This window comes from Sus scrofa, chromosome 12 (genome assembly GCF_054392235.1).
Source record: "Sus scrofa isolate SSC_HxYL_T2T_F1_AM1 chromosome 12, Sscrofa_HxYL_maternal_Yorkshire_Landrace_v2.0, whole genome shotgun sequence".
In the NCBI taxonomy this organism is placed as follows: domain Eukaryota; kingdom Metazoa; phylum Chordata; class Mammalia; order Artiodactyla; family Suidae; genus Sus; species Sus scrofa.
The window spans coordinates 40,404,003-40,423,424 of NC_139394.1; the positions used below are offsets into that span (position 1 = coordinate 40,404,003).

Sequence of the window (19,422 nt, forward strand, 5' to 3'; positions counted from 1 at the left end):
AGAGCCACAGCAATGTAGGATCCGAGCCGCGTCTGCAACCTACACCACAGCTCACGGCAACGCCGGATCGTCAACCCACTGAGCAAGGGCAGGGACTGAACCCGCAACCTCATGGTTCCTAGTTGGATTCGTTAACCACTGTGCCATGACGGGAACTCCGACAAATATCTTTCAAACAACTAGGCTTTTATTTGAAAGTCCAAGCATGAAATTATATAAATTCATTGGCTTATAAATGGTTCAAACCAACAGACACAAGGATAGAAAGAGTACTTCAATGAGGGAAAAATAGATGAAGTCCTCAAAGACAGCTTGTGGTTTCTTCACATTTTTAAATGAGATTGTCTTTTAGCATTCTTGAAATGTGGGAATTGTTGGGAAAGATATTTGTTGAGAATCACTTCTTTGTCTGGGACGTAGTATTCGCAGCATCTAAATCTGTGCTCTTGTATTTCCACACTTGATTTTCTTCCTAAAATAAATCACATGGCCCCATGGCCTTGAGCTATCATAAAGTAGAATACAAATAGTGAATTTTTTTATGTTGAGGCGTGAAAACATGTTCATCTATAAATGTTTTGTGAATTTATAAGAATGCTTTCTGTAGATATGAGCACCTTCTGGTAATCTTAAAGAATTTAGGACTGTAGAAATTACAGAAATAATCTTAAGATGTTTTCTTCATTTATACCTCATCTTATAAAATAGCTACCAAATGGCCAAGTGTCTACTGAATGGGATTAAATTCCTGCTGATCGGAGTTCCTGTAGCTGCGTATTGGAAACAATCCGACTAGGAACTATGAGGTTGCGGGTTTGAACCCTGGCCTCACTCAGTGGGTTAAGGATCTGGCCTTGCCATGAGCTGTGCTATGGGTCGCAGACGGGGCTCGAATTTGGCAGATCTGGCGTTGCTGTGGCTCTGTCGTAGGCCAGCACCTGCGGCTCTGATTGGATTCCTCGACTGGGAGGGTGCGGCCCTTAAAAAAAAAAATTCCTGGAGTTCCCGTCATGGCGCAGTGGTTAATGAATCCGACTAGGAACCATGAGGTTGTGGGTTCGGTCCCTGCCCTTGCTCAGTGGGTTAACGATCCGGCGTTGCCGTGAGCTGTGGTGTAGGTTGCAGACGTGGCGCGGCTCTCGGATCTCGCGTTGCTGTGGCTCTGGCATAGGCCGGAGACTACAGCTCCGATTGGACCCCTCGCCTGGGAACCTCCATATGCCGCCAGAGCGGCCCAAGAAATAGCAAAAAGACAAAAAAAAAAAAAAAAAAATTCCTGCTGATCCATTGACTTTATCCAATTTTATTTTTTTTTTACATTTTTTTAAATGAAAGTGTAGTTGATTAACAGTTGGCTTTGTCCAATTTTAATGTGATGGGGAAAAGTGTATTTATGGAGCATTAGCCATAAGTAATACGAGCAAAAGGACAGCTGGAGCAACCATCTGGAATGAATATGAGACTCAGCTTATAAAGACATTCAAATGCTTGTCTAACCATCTGGACAGCCTAGTACTACTCAGGGAATCCATACCTCTCTTCCCAGTGGTAAACAAGGCTCAACACATAATTCCACACACCTATAAGTGATAAGATTAAGCTATTTTTTGGATTGTGTATGGACATCCCATTTTAATATTTTCTTTTTTGTGGGGGTGGAGGGATGTGCTTGGATTGTGGGATGGAAATCCTGTGAAATTGGACAACTATAGATGTGATAAATTCATTTGAGTAATAAAAAAATAAAATATTTTCTTTTTTTTAATAGATTCCAAATCCTCTGTTTGATCTAGCTGGAATAACATGTGGACATTTTCTTGTACCTTTTTGGACTTTCTTTGGTGCAACTCTGATTGGAAAAGCAATAATTAAAATGCATATCCAGGTAATGATACCTTCTGACTCCTTGCTTAATGACGATGAACCCATTAAAAGGCACTGAAAACATTTCCCTTGCTCTTTCCAAGGCAAATTATTAAGATTTTGGTTCTGCTTCTTGGTTGTTAGCATGCTTAGGTATTCAACCATGGAACGTCATTTGGAGGTTAATGAATTTGGGTCAGGTTTTCACTGTTCCTGTTGGGAAATTGTGTACCTTTATTCTTTTCCTCTTTGTTTTCTTTCTTTCCTTCTTTATTCCTCCCTCCCTTCCTCCCCTTCTCTATTTCACTTTTTGCCTTGGATGAAATTGTGTTCTTGTATAGGAAAATGCACACCATTTAACATACATAGTCCAGAAATGTTGTATCTTTATTGACCATGAGCTGAGGAAATATTCTCTTTCATTAATTTTACTTTTTTTCACACACTCTGTATATAACACTTCCTCTCAATACACCAGTATCCTTTACAGAATACCAGCCACATACATGTTAATGTGGAGAAGAATGGAGAAGGGAGAGAGTTGATAATCTGCTAGTCTTCACAGCCACTCAACAAAACCTTTAGGATAGACGTGTGTACATATGTATAAATAGAGGAGAGAACAGAGGTCAAGAACTAAAATGAGAGGAAATGGATATATGCTTCTAGGACCATGATAGGAATTGATATGGGTAGTATGAAAGGCAAATCTCATTAGAATAAAATAAAATTAACCTGCTAAGAATGTCTTAATTAATGAGGTTTGCAACAAATAGGCATTCACCAAAGGAAAGGCCAAAGAATGAGTAATGTCTGTGCCCTCGTTTGATTCCTTAGTAATTAAAAGCATGTCTATCCCCCAGGTTTCTGCTTACCACTTCTCTACCGACAGTTCTTAGAAGAAAAGAATGAAAAAAGAAAACTTCATCTACTTCTCCCTTCCCAGTTTCTAATAATTAGATTTTAGCGTTTGGGATGAGTTGATTGGGTTTGTCATCTACTCTCCTGCCATGATAATCACTCAAAATTTAAAGGCTTTGGGAATTCCCACTATGGCACAGTGGGTAAAGGATTCAACTGCAGCAGCTTGGGTAGCTGCTGCAGAGGCATGAGGTTCGGTCTCCAGCCTGGCGCCATGGGTTAAAGGAGTTCGCATTATCTCAGCTGCCTGTATAGGTCACAGCTATGGCTCAGATTCAGTCCCTGGCCCAGGAATTTCCATATGCCATGGGTGCAGCCATTTTAAAAAAAAAATTCAAGGTATAATTTTTCTTCCTTCAAGGAATATATTTTCTCCCACTTACATTAAGGATGTTGTTCAATGGAGAGTTCCCTGGTGGCTCAGCAGGTTAAGGATCTGGTGTTAGCAGAGGAAAAAAGAAAGTATATTGTTCATTGAAAATGGGATCTTTTTTAAAAAACATAGATGGATTTTAGCTTTCCAGATTTTAGCTTTTCAACAGCATGCTGAAGTTCCCAAGCCAGAGATGTAACCCAAGCTATAGCAGTGTCAATGCTAGATACTTAACCCACTGTACTGCCAGGGAACTCTAGGGTTTTAAATATTGGAATTTTAGTTACCTTGGTAAAGATTTAAAATACTATAATGGAATTTTTCTTTTCTTTTCTTCTCTTTTTTTTTATGGCCACACCTGTGGCATATGGAAGTTCCCGGCTAGGGGTCAAATCAGAGGTGCATCTGAGGCCTATGCTTCAGCCATGGCAACACCAGATCCAAGCCACATCTGCAACCTACACTGCAGATTGGGGCAGTGCCAGATCCTTAACCCACTGGGATCGAATCTGCATCTTCACAGAGACAACATCTGGCCCTTAACCCACTGAGGCACAACAGGAGAACTCCTAGAATTTTTCAAATAATAAAATCATTTAGGTTTTTGGAGTCCTTTGAAAGTATTAATACCTAAGGAACAATAACAGATTATTTTAATTCTCTTTAAAAGAGCAGATTTTCTAGGAATATATAAACATTATGCATCCTGCTTTATGTACTAACATTCTATAAAATATAGTAAAATATATTATGCTTCAAGTACCTATAGTTAGAGAGTATGTAACTTACCAGACCTTTCATTAGCATATATTCAAAAATAGTACTTTTTTAAAAAATTCTCAGTAGATTTTTTCAAGTTATAATAATGCTTAATTTTTTAATATACTTCACATTTTTAAGTGCTTAGTGTATGCCATCTGATTTAATTATTATAATCTTGAGGTAGAGAAATTACTACTCCCATTTTGTAATTATCAAATTTAGGTAAATAGGTACTATTTGCCTGGGAGAATAAAAGCTGGAATTTGAACCCGAGTCTTTCGGCTTCAAGTTCAGTATTCTTTCCACCCTTTTGCATTGTCTTTCAAAGTGTAACTTATTTATATGATTAAGAAAACTAAATTGTTTAATGCCTGCTATTTATCAGGTCCTGTGCCAGGCAGTCTGCATTGGTTATCACAGAACAATCCTGTGAGGGGGTTATTTCCATGTTTCATATATGGGAGAGCTCAGTGTTAGAGAAGATAAAATACATGCCTAAGGCCCTAGAATTCAGACCATACTCTGTAAAGTCAAAGCTCATTCCCTGAATCTATGTGAAAGAAAAAAAGAAAGCTAAAAATCTGTCTATGTTTTTAAAGGAAAGAATCTGAGTTCCTTCACCAAACTAAGACCATGGACTATGTTTGCTATGTTCCATTGTATCTGAGAGACATACTTTCTAAAGGCATGTCACTTGATGTGCATCCAAATGTAGCTCAGTGCAACAAACATTTCTCATTCCTTGGGTAAGCAATATTAGTGAGTAATATAAACATTACAAGTATTTCTAAAATAATAGGGGAGAAACACCCCACATAGATTTTTCTGTAATCTAATACTAAACCTATCTCCTCTGGTTCTCTTCTCTGTTTTCCTCAGCTTAAACTAGCTAACTTTCCTTGTTATTAATTGTTATTTTTATTGTTATCTTGCTGTTTGTTAAAAGTTTCAAATCAGCCCACCTAATAATTTTAATTAAGGATTTCTCTTTCTACTAAACAAGTTCAATTCCTGGGCCTATAGAAGTTCCCTTAGAAATGTTTCCTTTCTCTGAAATAATGAAGACAGTGAGAAGTCATACAAATATCATGTACCATGTTATTTCCTTATCATGCATATTGTTTCTTGCCTCTCTACTTTCCCCCTATCATCACACAAACATATACAGAAATATTAAGCTCCATGAGGCAGAGATTTTTGTTTCTTGACTCATCGAAATATTCTGGTACCTAGAATAGCATCTGGCATGTAGTTGGCATTCGGTAAATATTTAATATAGGAATCTGTCTTAAGATTCTTCTTTCCATTGGAGGACCCTTTGTTTATAAATAAATTGTTTCTTTTTTGTTCTTTCTGACTCTTGTTAGTTCCCTACACACCCATATCTTCTTTTTTAATCGGACTCTACCCTTCCACTCATTCCTCTGTGTACATGGTTGACTGGGCTCTTTGGAGATCTGTGCCTTTTGTTTATTTGGTAAAAGCCCCAGTCAGACCTCCAGCCTGAATAATTCTGAGACATATGTTCTTAAATATCTTGCCCAGTACAGTGAATTGTCAAGCTGTTGCATATAAAAAGAAAGCCTTGTTTTGTTTTCAAGAAATGAAATTGTGCAATTATCTTGGCATTGGCTTATTCTGAATGTTAGGAAATAATGGTAGGGAAAACTGGTGGTGAAACCATTGAGAGGCAAACCATTCGCTCTGTTTCTTAGTAGATGATTTATAGGTCCACGTATGGATACCAGGAGAACCCCCATCTATTGATCCTTTTCTCCCTAAACGACCTGTAATTGTCTGATTATATATGTCTGATCTTCATGCATCATTTGTCTGAGGTTGTTTATAAGTCATCATCTACCTTGTAACTGTTTGACGTCTCTGTGTGCTTGCTTTTTTCATGAGATGAATATCCTTTTCACAGTAATAGACATAACAAATATCAAAAAGGACTGTGAACTTGTTTTTTTAGTTTTATTTCCTCACACATATCCATCTGTGCAGCTGCCAATGTCTTTGCTAACTCTAGGACATTGATTAAGGAAATGTCATTGCCTTATTAGTCTTCTACCCAAAATAATAATCTTTAGTCTAAATTAGCCACTTTCCTGAAAATTCATAATGGATATATAAAAAGAAGGCTGTTATTTATTTTCTTTCCATTCCCTCCCATTTGTTTACATAGGGTAAAGTTATTATTTGACAAACAATAGCAAAGCACTAAAAAGTTTGTTAACAGGAATTTGGAGAGAGAGAATCTAGAATTACTCATGTTTATTTATTTATTTATTTATTTATTTGTCTTTTTACCATTTCTTGAGCCCGCTCCCGCGGCATATGGAGGTTCCCAGACTAGGGGTGGAATTGGAGCTGTAGCCGCTAGCCTACACCAAAGCCACGGCAACACCAGATCCTTAACCCACTGAGCAATGTTAGGGATCGAACCTGCAACCTCATGGTTCCTAGTCAGATTCATTAACCACTGAGCCACAATGGGAACTCCAGAATTATTCATGTTTAATCAGAGAATTATCATCAGTCCTTTAAAGCTAAACTTTAATATCACCTTCTTGACTCTCTAATTAATTGTATTTATGTGACTTTTTCTTTCTCGCAACTTCTGGAACGCAATGTTTTTACTAATGACCTTTATAATTTATATTTAGAAAAAAATTTTTTTCTTAATCACCTTTCTACTATGTATAGAAAAATCTATAGAAGTTCCCTTGTGGCACAGTGGATCTGGTGTTGTCACTGTAGCAGCGCCAGTCCCTACTGTGGCTAGGGTTCAGTCATTGGCCCAGACACTTCCACATGTTGCAAGCGTGGCCAAAAAATAAAGAAAGATTTGTAAATATCTTCAGGGCATTGAAGAAGCATTCTTCCCATCATTGTGTTCCCTAAAAGCCCTTAATAATACTTATATTATTCATAGTAAGTAATTTTCGTAACATTTGTTGAGTTGAGAACATTTGCTACCTGTTAGCCTTAATGGCATCTTTAGTTGTGAGTTAAGTCAGGTATCAACATCTTTAATGAAGAATACTTCAGTAACAGCAAATTAAAAATGACCCAGGTCTGATAAAGATCTATAATAACTTGTTGATGCTTTTGCTTGTACCCTAAGCCCAAAAACCAAAGCTCATTCAGAATCTGGGAATGAAGACATACAGTTTCTTCATGATCCTCTTAATTAGGTTTGGTCCAGACCCCTGTCATCAGGCTGGTCAGCTTTAATTTTAGAGGTGGAAGCTATATGGGAACCCATGACTTTAGTTGTATACACTATTCTAAAATACATAGAACACGTGGAACGTCCGCCCAGTCTTGGGTTTCATGACTCATATTTTTCCCTCAGACACGGTCATGTATCCTGGCAAGACTAGAACTGTGCTTAAGGAAAAACATCTTTAAAATATAAAGTAGGTAGCACTTGTCAAATGGTGTTTTGTTTTTTAAGAATTTTCAAAATTGCAATTAGAAGCAGCACAGTCACCTTTTTAAAAAACTATTATCAGAATTTTTTTTTTTGGTAAGAGAAATATTTATTTTAACTGGAGTTTTCTTTACAGAAAATCTTTGTTATCATAACATTCAGCAAACACATAGTGGAGCAGATGGTGGCTTTCATTGGGTGAGTAATTCTTTAAGGACTGATACGAATATAATGATGGCTTGAATATGAGGAAATGTATAAAAAAGACTATTGGGATAGAATTTTTGTGATAGCTCTTTATTTTTTGTGAAAGAAAAATCTTTTGTCCTGTTATTAGTTAAATTTAAAATGAACCTCTTTCCCAACAACAGGAAATGGTGAAGCTCAGATTATCCTTATTTAATTTTAAACCAAACATGTATCAAGTAATATAATTCTTGATTTAAAAGGAGCTTTGGAGTTTGAGACTTGCTCCTCCAAAGAAATATGAAATTCTCTTTATGTGAAAGACATGTGTATATCGTTACAGTTTAACAGTGCTAATATAATGCTATGACTTCTAGCCAAAACTGGATGCCAGATAACACAGTTGTATTTCATTTAAATGTAAATCTTACATAAAATAATAACATTTAATTAAATAAAGCTTGATAAGATAGTACAAAAATATGTTTGTTATGAACCTGTTATTCCACTAGAGAAAAATTACGCCATTTTAAAAGGCTAAACTAACCAAAACTTTAATTTTAACGTGTTTTAACGTGTGCTTTAAATGACAATGTCACAAATTTGTGGAGTTTACTTTTATAAAGCAGTACATAACGACCTGTTTGGTTAATCAAATTAATGTCAACTGGAATGTGAATACTGCCAGATATTAAATGAACCTTTTTTCTCAATATATGATTTTTTTATTCAGTGTTTACAGAGGAGAGCTTTTCTTTTCATTTAATAGTATAAAGGCCCAATGGTGAAAAAGTGTGTTTGTGAAGTGCCCTTTATTTAGTTTTAGTACAAATCTTTATCTTAGAAGCCATTTATGAAGCAAAACCATTATGAAAAATTTTGCTATTAAAAAATTGCCTTTTGGTAGTAAGTTCATGAGTATTAGTTTTATTATTCCTTTAACCATACATTGTATATATATTATATTTACTTTTGTCTGTGTATGATATGTTTTATGATAAAGTAGTTTTTAATATTTTCTATTTAAGTATTAAAGTAATAATTGAGGGAAAACCTATTCTTGAGAATATACTCAGTGGAGCCAGCCACTGGTTTTATTAATTCCTATGCTTCTGATTAGAAATATGGATTATAGCTCATAAATTAAATTTTAATTGTTCCGGTTTTTTGTTGTCTGAATCCTTACAAATAAAGTGGTTTCTAAGTCACCATATGTCACATTCAAAAAGAAAGGAGGAATATTCTTGTTCTTTATTTTTTAAATACAAAGAAGACCTTTCATCCATTCTTTGCAATTATTGTGCCACCTTGAGAGAAGGCTGAAGGACAGAGCTAGACCCACATGTTATAGGAATGACTGTGCCTACAACACCCTACATTCTTTCTTTCTCCTCTTCCCATACTGAACATTTAGAGAAGGAAGTTTTTAGCTACTTGTACATCTTCACCACTCCCACCTTCTGTTCCCCAGCCTTTGGAGTTTCTAAGAAGTTAGATTACCTAGCCACCTATCTCAGACACCCACATCCAGTGTCATTCCCCTCCAATCTCTTCACCATACTGCAGTTAGTGACCTTTTAAAAATCATATCTGAGCATGTCACCAGCCCTTTCCTCAATCCCCAGCTTCTCCTCTTCTTGAAACACTTCACTTGTTTTCCCCTTCATTCTAAAGCTAAAGCTCCTTGACATGGTCTATGTAGTGTTGAATGATCTGTCCCTATAGTTTTTTCTGCTTGAGTTTCCCACCTCCAGTCTTTGCTTTTCCCTTTGCCCCATTCAGAGTTTCTCAGCCATGGCACTGCTGACATTCTAGGCCAGATAAATCTTTGTTGTGGGGGACTGTCCTGTGCACTGTAAGATATTTAGCTGCACCCTTGTCCTCTACTCACTAGACGCCAGTAGTATCTCCCAGTTGTAACCATCAAAAATGTCCCCTGGAGTTCTGGTCGTGGCTCAATGGTTAATGGATCCGACTAGGAACCATGAGGTTGCGGGTTCAATCCCTGGCCTCGCTCAGTGGGTTAAGGATCCAGCATTGCCTTGAGCTGTGGTAGCCACAGATCTGGCCTTGCTGTGGCTCTGGCGTAGGCTGGTGGCTACAGCTCCGATTAGACCCCTAACCTGGGAACCTCCATATGCTGCAGGTGCAGCCCTAGAAAAAGACAGAAAGGCAAAAAAAAAAAAAAAGAAAGAAAGAAAATGTCCCCAGACGTTGTCAAATGTTCCACGGCCAGTTACCACCAATCCCATTGAGAACCACCACCCTAGATAATGTCTTTTTTTTTTTTTTTTAGGGCTGCACCTGTGGCACGTGGAAGTTCCTAGGGTAGGCATCAAATCGGAGTTGTAGCCGCTAGCCACAGCCACAGCATCTCGGGATCCGAGCTGCGTCTGTGACCTACACCACAGCTCACTGCAATACTGGATCCTTAACCCACTGAGTGAGGCCAGGGATCAAACCTGCATCTTCATATGGATTCCAGTTGCATTTGTTACCACTGAGCCACAATGGGAACTCCCTAGATAATGTCCTTTAGATTTCAGCTATTATGTTCACAAAACTCCTTTCTTGACCAGGTCAAAATTACTCTATTTCCTAAGGACCTCTTTCCTCAGCAGTATGTACTACATGCACTGACAGGTGTATTTTTACATTCGTGTTTGAAGATGTATGATTACTGTCCTCCTACAACTAACCTGTAAGCTTTTTAATGGCAGAGGCAATGCCTATTTCTGTCTGCTATTGTGTGCATAGCACCTGGCATCCTGATTGACACATAGCAGGCACTTGACAAATATCTGGTGAATAAGTGAACATGTATATTGTCCAAATAAAGATCTGGCTAATAAGAATTGGCAGATTATTTGGTTAGCCTACATTCTTCTGTTTCCCCGGCCTTTGGAATATCTAAGAAGTTATGTTACTTATCTGTAGTAAATAGAAATAAAGGTATCTTTAAGTTTAGGCCAACATATTAAAGTTAGAGTTTTTTATGTTTTTCAAAATCGGTAGTCCTTTCCTTTTACTATCTCTTCAAGCACAATCCCTAAGAAAAAAAAAAATCCAGTGATTCTTCTTAAAGATGGTTTAGCATAAAGTTATTCTAAGATATTCAGGGCCTACCTGAATGAGTGGTGGCTTTGTTTTGTGTGTGTCATATTTTAAAAATTGTTTTCGGGAGACAGATGTTGGACTGTTCTGATATCTTCATCTTTTCCCAGTAGTGTCTACATGGATTGCCTGTCAGCTTCTTTTCTAGACAAAACATTAAGCAGTATAAATAATTAGACTTAGCAGGTGATACTGATTCTTTATTACCAGATGCTAATGGGTATCTTTTTCATCTTTGTCTGTAATAGCATTATCTTTTAATAAGATTCTCCAACTGAGTATGACATGATTTATTTTCCTACGTTTTGAAGTAGAAGATGCTATGTAAGTGTTCAGATGACAATTAATAAACAGTATCACCAAACCTAGAATGAAAATTAAGTTAAACAATGAGAATGACTTTTTACAAACCTAAATTTGTTTCACAGCATAATAAGTAGCTTAACAATTTATTTCAGAAAATGGAAGAACCAACAAATTTATTCCCTAGATTTACTATTGAGTTAAACTGAAAAATTCTGCGTGTAATTTGCTATACAACATTCTCCTTCACACTGTTAAAACTCTGAATGGTATATATAACAAATCACAAAACTAAATTAGCAAAGTTTGGAATACAGCCTTTTGAAGGAAATTTAAAACTATGTGTCCACAACTAAGGAAGTGATGGGAGTTCCTGCTGTGTTGCACTGGGTTAATGATCTTGCTTGTCTCTGTGGAGGCGCCAGTTCAATCACTAGCCCAGTACAGTGGGTTAAGAAACCAACAGTGCTGCAGCTGTGGTGTAGGTGGCAGCTCTGGCTCGAATTCAGTCCCTGGCCTAGGAACTTCCATATACACAGGGGCAGCCAAAAAATTAAAAAGGGGAGAAAGGAAAGAAGTGCTGAATTGCCATAGTAGAGTAAAAATCAAAAGGCAAACCTAGGAGTTCCCTGGTAGCTCAGCAATTTAAAGATCTGGTGTTGTTACTGCTATGGCTCTGGTCACTGCTTTGGTGCAGGTTCAATCCCTGGCCCCAGAACTTCTTCATGTCACTGCATGGCCAAAAAAATGTAAAAGACAGGGCCTAGAAAATGTCAGCAAAATTATGAGGTAGTAAGAATGAAAAATGAATCCCAAGAGGAAGGACAGCTATGGAGTGCTTTGAAAAGAGCACACAGGCTTTGGACAAAACAAATCTAGGTTTGAATATAAACTCTGCCACAGACCAGTTATTTAATTCTGCTCTGTATCCACTTATAATTGCTATTCTTTCAAACAATATATTTCTTTGAGAGCATTTCTTCCCCAGTTCAGGAAGCCACTGATGAGCTTTCCAACTTCCAGTCAAAATATGAAATGTCCTGTCTCAAAATATCCTATAGTTTATTTCGGGAGTTCCCATTGTGGCTCAGCAGAAACAAACCCGACTAGTATCCATGAGGATGCAGGTTCAATCCCTGGCCTCACTCAGTGGGTTAAGGCTCCAGCATTGTTGCGAGCTGTGGTGTAGGTCACAAACATGGCTTGGATCTGGCATTGCTGTGACTGTGGTGTTGGCCGGCCGCTGTAGCTCCCATTCAACCCCTAACCTGGGAACTTGCATATGCTGCACCTGCAGCCATAAAAAGACAAAAAAAAAATAGAAAAATAAAAGTAAAAAAATCCTGTAGTTTATTTGAAATGTATTCATATCAGCGATTTAAAATTCTAAGGCATATGGATTTTTAAAATGCCTTTCCTCTCAATTTTTATGTTGCTTGTGTTCTCAATGTCTCATTTTCCAAAGTTTCTGCTAACTGAATAAAAGCGTACTGTGGTAGGTGACTCTGTTGTATCCTCTCAGGGAAGATCCTTAAGAAAGTACCCATTTCTTTACTCTGATCAGTAAAATGCCTTTAACCGGGACAAAGTTTTTCAAACAGTTCTTGCGGGTGCCATTTATTTAACACAGTGGGCACTTCACATACAGTTGTTATGACTGTTTACTTCTAGTTGTAGTCCTGTATGATCAGTATTCCCCCCCCCCCTTATTCAGAAGGAAATGAGCTCTGAGTAGTTACAAATAACTCACATAATTTTTTATTTTGTTTTTTTAACTCAATAAAAAGGGTATCAGACTATGTAATCTTTTGCTGCTTTTCACATTATTATATTGCTAATATTATTGTGTGCTGCTGAAACTGTTCATTTTGACCATTACATATTATTCCCTTAGGTAGTTATTCATCCACTCTCCCACTGATGGACATGTGGAATGTTTGGAAATTGGGCACAAGCAAGATAACCCTTAGCTTTGATAACTGAGTTCATTTTGCTAAGTTAATGTAGTTTTTGTTGTTGTTTTTTTTTTTTTGTCTTTTGTCTTTTGTTGTTGTTGTTGTTGCTATTTCTTGGGCCGCTCCCGCGGCACATGGAGGTTCCCAGGCTGGGGTCGAATCGGAGCTGTAGCCACTGGCCTACGCCAGAGCCACAGCAACTCGGGATCCGAGCCGAGTCTGCAACCTACACCACAGCTCACGGCAACGCCGGATCGTTAACCCAGTGAGCAAGGGCAGGGACCGAACCCGCAACCTCATGGTTCCTAGTCGGATTCGTTAACCACTGCGCCACGACGGGAACTCCCTGTTGTTTGTTTCTTTAAGCTTAGTGTATTGTCTAGGTTCACATTTTGTGTAGGCAAATGTGCTTGTGGCCTGCCGTGTCGGGTACTCACCTCCCCCCAAGTGACAGGGAAAGACTTCTTTAGTGTTGACATTACCTCTCCAGGGGTGAGGTTTAGTTATCAGTTTTATACAGGTTTGAATGCTATACTGATGACTGAAAGAGATAGCCCTTTCCCAAATAGCTTCCAGCCTCAATGTAACCATAGAGTGACCCAGCTATGTAAGTGTGCCTTTGGCCTGTGATATTTTTAATGTAGTATGTCATCATACGATGGTCCTAGGATCTTAGAGTGTAAGCCCTACCTCTAATAAAGATTTATTGTAACTTTAAGAGTAAATAATTCTCCTCCCTTGACCAGAAATAATAATTTGTAGATTTATTTCTTGTATAGCTCTAGAAAGTAATTGTTAGTATCATTGGGCTTAGGGAAAGTTATTCCTATTATCCATTCCTGCATCAAAGGATTTGTCTAGTTATATATGAAAATCTGAACAGATGTAATGAATAAGTTACATAGTCTAAGAGGTTAGAAATCGATAACAGCCTTGAGAAAAAGCCTTTTGGTTTACGGTATGTTTGGCAAGAGGACAGAGAAAAGGTTCTGAAAGACTAGGCAGATAATGGGGTTTTTTACTCTCTAGTATCCTAAGTTGAAATAATTCAGAGAACAGAACCAAAGAACCAGGGAACCTTAATGCTTTTTTCAAAGGCATTAAGTTTGTTATAGTCTTCTTTTTTTTTTTAATTAAGATTTTAAACTAATTTTTATTTAATTTTATATTTTCTTCAATGAGAGAGACCTGGACATATTTCTTAAAGAGCATGACCAAGTCTAACTTTAAAATCATGATTAAAATGACATGTTCCAGTATTCTCACCAAATAAAGGATGAGAATTCCCAGAAAATAACATTAAGCATATGACTCGTAACAAACCATATGCAGAACATTGGCTCATTGTCAGGCTGCCAGGGTCTTATTGGAAGACAAAGTCCCCAGTTTTACCACACAAGAAAGTTTCCATAACTCAGTTATTGAACTCGGAGGATGGGGTTGGCTGGAGCAGGGACTTTTTACCAGATACAGAATGTTCCATGCTCTTCTTTGCTGTCTCCTGTTCCTGAGTTAACTTAACGTTTGACCTCAGAGTCGGACTTGCCTGTGGCAAGAAATCATTTTAACCAGTGAGTAATTAAGTGCTTGAATCTTAATGTTGTTTCTTGTTCCTCACTCTGTGACAAGTGGTCAGAATGAGCTATGTTGGTCTGGACTTTTTCTCCTACAGAAGGAAGATCTATCCTTTCATTTTAAAATATTAAATGATTTATGTACTTGATGCTGACTTTTTTGATCATTGTAAAATCATCAGGAAAAGTCATGGAAGTGTGGAGCACAAATATGAGCCAGAAGAGATACGTAGACTCTAGCTACTGAGATTCAGTTGTATATACTGATTCTAATATAATCTTCTGCAGTTTAGGTAGAAAATGCCTTCCTTTTCATGTCCTCTTCCTGTAGTTTATCTTCTCTTTTGACTCTTTACTCCTTTATAATTTTGTTATTGGGAAGGATAGTTAAAGGTTAAAGCAAGAACTCTGGAGTTAGACCGTAAGGTGGGGAATGGACATTGTATTAGGAAGTTACTATTAACCATAATTAGAGCATTTCTGTAGAATGATGAAAACTAAAACCCAATTATATCAGACTATATAGAGTTGTTGGGTAAAGGAAAAGTCAGACCAGGGTCATCCGTGACACTTTTTAAGTGTTCTATAAATGTTTGTTGACTTAAATGAATCCATTTATTCCTTATTAGGAAAGACATCTGTGTATTTTAGGCTGAGGGAAATAAATACTCTGGTAAAAAGCTAGAGATGGAAAATACAGATGAAAAAAGGAAGGACATGGGTTGTGCATTAGTATTTAGTAAGCACCCAATGTTCCAGATGCTTTGCATATTTTTTATGAATATGCATAATAAAACCTGTAAGGTACAATCGCTGTGTTCATTGGGGAACTGAAATATTTAAATTCATGTAGGAGTTCCCATTGTGGCTCAGCAGTAACAAACCCGACTATTATCCATCCATGAGGATATTAGTGGGCCTCGCTCAGTGGGTTAAGGATCTGGCATTGCCATGAGCTGTGGTGTAGGTCGCAGATGCAGTTCCTAGCCTGGGAACTTCCATATGCCGTGGGTGGAGCCCTGAAAAGACCCCCCCAAAAAAAAGAAAGAAAGAAATTCATGTAAATGGTAAGAGATGTAAAGGGATAAGATCAAAAGTCTAAATGGATTGATTTATCCTCCTTAACTCTTCTTCCTTCAAAACTGGAATGAAGATTTTCAGATCTTTTCAGGTAGAGAAAAGGAGCATTGAGGGAGCACCGTAGAAGTGGGGAAGTTGGAGATTTGGATGAGAGTGCAAGTTTCAGATGGCTGCCTCCTGGATGTCATAGAGGGTCAGCATGAGTTCTTTCCACCCGCTCACCTTGTTCGCACTTGTACCTACCTGGCGTGACTGAAACTAGTTACTACCAGTGTTAACTTTGAGAAACCTACTGGGTTTTGTACTGTAGGTTTATGTGCATTTTTTTTCTGATTGTCATCACTGTTCTAGATTAAGTTCATTGAGGGCAGAGATCCTGGCTTTTTTTTTTTTTTTTTTTTTTTTTTTAAGGTTATCTATTTCATTTAGTGATTTTTCTGCCCAAAGGTTCTGGTAATGTAACTAGATTTTTGTTAATCAGATTAAATTCCAGTCAGTACTGTCCTTTTTGAATTTACTCCCCATCATGCCACTTTGAGTGATATGAAGGCCAGTGAATTCATTTCACCTTAAATTTGAAATTCCACAAACTATTCTCAGTTCTTGACCTTTGGGTCTGTGGGGTCCCTGTTGCGGATTTTGTTCTTTCTTAGAACCCAGTGTGTCGTCCAGCTAGCTACAGATTGATTTGTCACCATATAAAGCTGCCATCAGTCTGTCATTTTCTATAACTGAAATCAGTTGATTTTTAACAGGGTTTTTGCTTTGACAATCACTTTCACTTCATTCTTATAGACCGCTTCCTTAGCTCTTGCCTCATTCATTAACATAACTGCCTGTTAGGCTCCTTGCTACTCAAGTCTACATTTTGAAGTCAAGTTTTTGTTTTCAAAAACTTCCCTTTAAGAATGGCATATTTTGAAGACTAGCTGCTAATTGTAAGGAGGTCGTACCCTCTTTCTGATTCTTAAAGAAAACAATTCCAAATGTTCAAAAGCAAGGGCAGTTGTGAATTCTTTTTTTTTTTTTTGGAAAGATGTGTGTGATTGAAATATGCTGTGAGACGGTAGACACAATACACCTGATATTTCTGGATAAAGCAGCGGTCTTCATTCTCCACAGTCGCTAAGAAACTGATGGTGTCATGTGTTTATAATACTATTCAGTGCACAATGGACTAACTTGAGTACAAAAGAGGTTTTAATAATTTGAAAGGGGCACAGCTGTGAGTGAAATTCAAGATGCTTTAATCCCAAATCCTGAGGTTGAATCATAACGAATTTTAGACGGTGCCAGAGACTATCACCCTAAACTACTATATGTGAGAATCCCTAGATTTTAACACTTTTCATTTCAGTCACGCTGGATTACTAGATCCTGTTTTTACTAGGTTAAATATAAGTTGATTTGCAGCCAGCACCAGTTCATTTACTTATCTTATTGCTGGGTTAATGGGTTAATTAGGCATCAATTTGTTTCTCTCTCTTTTTTCTTTCTCTAATCTCTTGAGACCTGGGAGGCTCTAAGTATTAACGGATATTAGGCATGATGGCCTTTGGCTTTAGAAAGGTTGTTTGATAAACTCTCCTCCCTTCCCCCTTGCCTGCCTCCCCTCCTGAGCAGTCTACCTTAGGAGGAAAGTTTTTTTTTTTCATTTGTGGCCCAATCTATCATTGTTGAATCAGGCCAAGAGTCTGAGATCCATTCTGAGTCACTATGAACAGAGTTCTAGTATTGGTCAGGCCCTGGGGAAACTGGTGGTTAAATACTGTGAGAATCTTTATCAGACAGGAAATGACAACTCATTAAAATACTAACCGTTAAGCCTGTTTAGATCATGGCCCAGTGGGGGCGGGGGGGTAGGGGGTGGGGGGGGGAGTGGTATTTAACTCTACAGTGTGTGACTAAAATGTGCACATTTCTGAAAACAAAGAATTATATATAAGACTCTTATCAAGAAAGGGAATTGCTAGTCCATCTTGTTACTGAAATTCTACCATACTGTCATTGCCTTTTGTTCAGAAGATAGATCTGGCATGACATGGAGGTGGGATAGGGAGGGACTTTTATTCATCCCTGAAAATGTATTCTGCTAGTACTTAATTGTAAAATTCAGTCTCTAGCAAAGTAGTCTTTTAGCTTCAGTCTAGAAGAATCTGTTCAGGGCTCTACTCCTCTGCTCCTACGCCTACACCAGATCTCAATTGAGAGAAGCATGCTCTGGAGTCAGGGGATAAATTTGATTTATTGATTTACATAAGAGTGATCCTCACTCAAATAAGAAAATTCTGAAGAACCACATATTCATTTAAAACATAAATGTAAGTTTCCCTTGGGGCGCAAGATTTCAGTCTCTTGAGGTTTGGCTATTCAGATTCTTAAAGGCCCTCTTTTATAGTGGCCCTTAAGGATGGAAGGATGCAGGAAAAAGAGAATCTGGATCTTTGGAGAAACAGCTTTCTTTTTCTATAATATGTTACCCAACAGTTTTGCATTGAGTTGGTCTGCTAACTAAGCCTTAAGATGTTTTTGACCTTTGGGGAACAAAGCATAGTATTTTTACCCCGGCAGTTTAGTTTCATGGTCTAAACCAGTGGTCTCCACCACCAGAGCGGGACTAAAATAGAACATCTATTTGTATTTATCTTCATCTTTGTTATTTTCCTCTTTGTGTATTTTTGTAATGTATATAACATAATTATAGTAGCATATACATATATAAATATATGTAATTTATACACACATGGAGGATATAACTTACTCTCTTTTATTGGCACTCCCTCAATCCACATGTCAGAAGATCACAAATCATGGATTACAGAAATAGGATAGGATAAGAGAAGGAGTTCCACAACAGAAAGGGGCTTACAGTGGGCATGATGTGATATATTATGTTTTTTTAATACCCCATTAATCAGAAATATTTGCTAATGATAGCATGAAAGCCATCATAATTAGTAAGTAAATGTTTAAAGAGTTCATCTTTGTTCCATCCTTTTTAACTTGTATTTGTGTATTTTGTTATTTGTATAAGCAGTATATCCATATATCAAAAATGTTTGCAGACCATTGGTCTAGTTCCTCTGCCCTTGAAAGCTGCTTTTGGTAGTATCAAGAAGTACCAGCCATCAGTATTCTGTAAAAGATCTCCAGAGTCTTCAAAAGATCTCTATAATGCTCTCTGAATTATAGCAGCAGTTAGAATTAAATCCTTCTCTTCCCCTTGAAAACTACCTCTGACTTGAATCCTATTCTGAAAACATTTTCTCATATTCATAAGCTTTCAGTGGTTCGACTAATCACACCCTGATTTAGACGTTCTAGATAATCAGAGGGCTGTTAAATAAATCATCCTCAAAGTACTGCACAAATAGTGAAACAAATGTAAAAAACAAACCATTTTGCCCATACTTTCTTTTTCTAAGGTGAAGGCTTTATTGTCCTATAGATAGCCTTATTAGGCAGACAGTATGTTTCTAGAAAGCCAATAATATAACATACATGATCGCATTAATGCTAAAATCCTCAAAAAAGTAGTTAAAGAAAGGAGCAGAGCCTATATTAAACATTTACTTTATTAATACCTGATTGATTCCGTTAGGCATTTTAACTGTTTAACCTTTATATAGGCCCTGTATAAATAGGGCTAAACAACAAGATAAATCAAGTTTTCGTTAATTTTGTTACCTCTGTGTTATTTAGTACTGTGCCCCGGTTTTGTGATGGCATAGAGTACTAAAAACACACATCTGGCTGGAAAAATCCAAACAGAATAACGAACAGGAAAATTTCAGGTCTGTAACAGCAAGTCCTAGTTTGATGACTGTCTCCACGACGGAGATGAATTCAAAGTAA

General features: G+C 37.5%; 2 protein-coding genes across 7 annotated transcripts in view; one reads left to right on the forward strand and one right to left on the reverse strand.

Annotated features, from left to right (window-relative positions):
• Positions 1 to 19,422, forward strand: part of VMP1 (vacuole membrane protein 1) — a 134,434-nt gene that overhangs the window by 105,735 nt on the left and 9,277 nt on the right. For 4 of the 6 annotated variants that reach the window (XM_084985037.1, XM_084985040.1, XM_084985038.1 and 1 more), the window contains 2 exons: positions 1,769 to 1,885; positions 7,492 to 7,553. In XM_084985037.1, the coding sequence (XP_084841163.1) occupies positions 1,769 to 1,885; positions 7,492 to 7,553 (179 nt within the window). Of the gene's footprint in view, positions 1 to 1,768; positions 1,886 to 7,491; positions 9,560 to 9,985; positions 11,519 to 19,422 lie in introns of those variants that run through there. The other 2 variants (XR_014821294.1, XR_014821293.1) reach the window with 2 other exon arrangements.
• TUBD1 (tubulin delta 1) overlaps positions 1 to 19,422 on the reverse strand; it is a 140,806-nt gene that overhangs the window by 67,014 nt on the left and 54,370 nt on the right. The gene's annotated exons all lie outside the window — the stretch shown is intronic.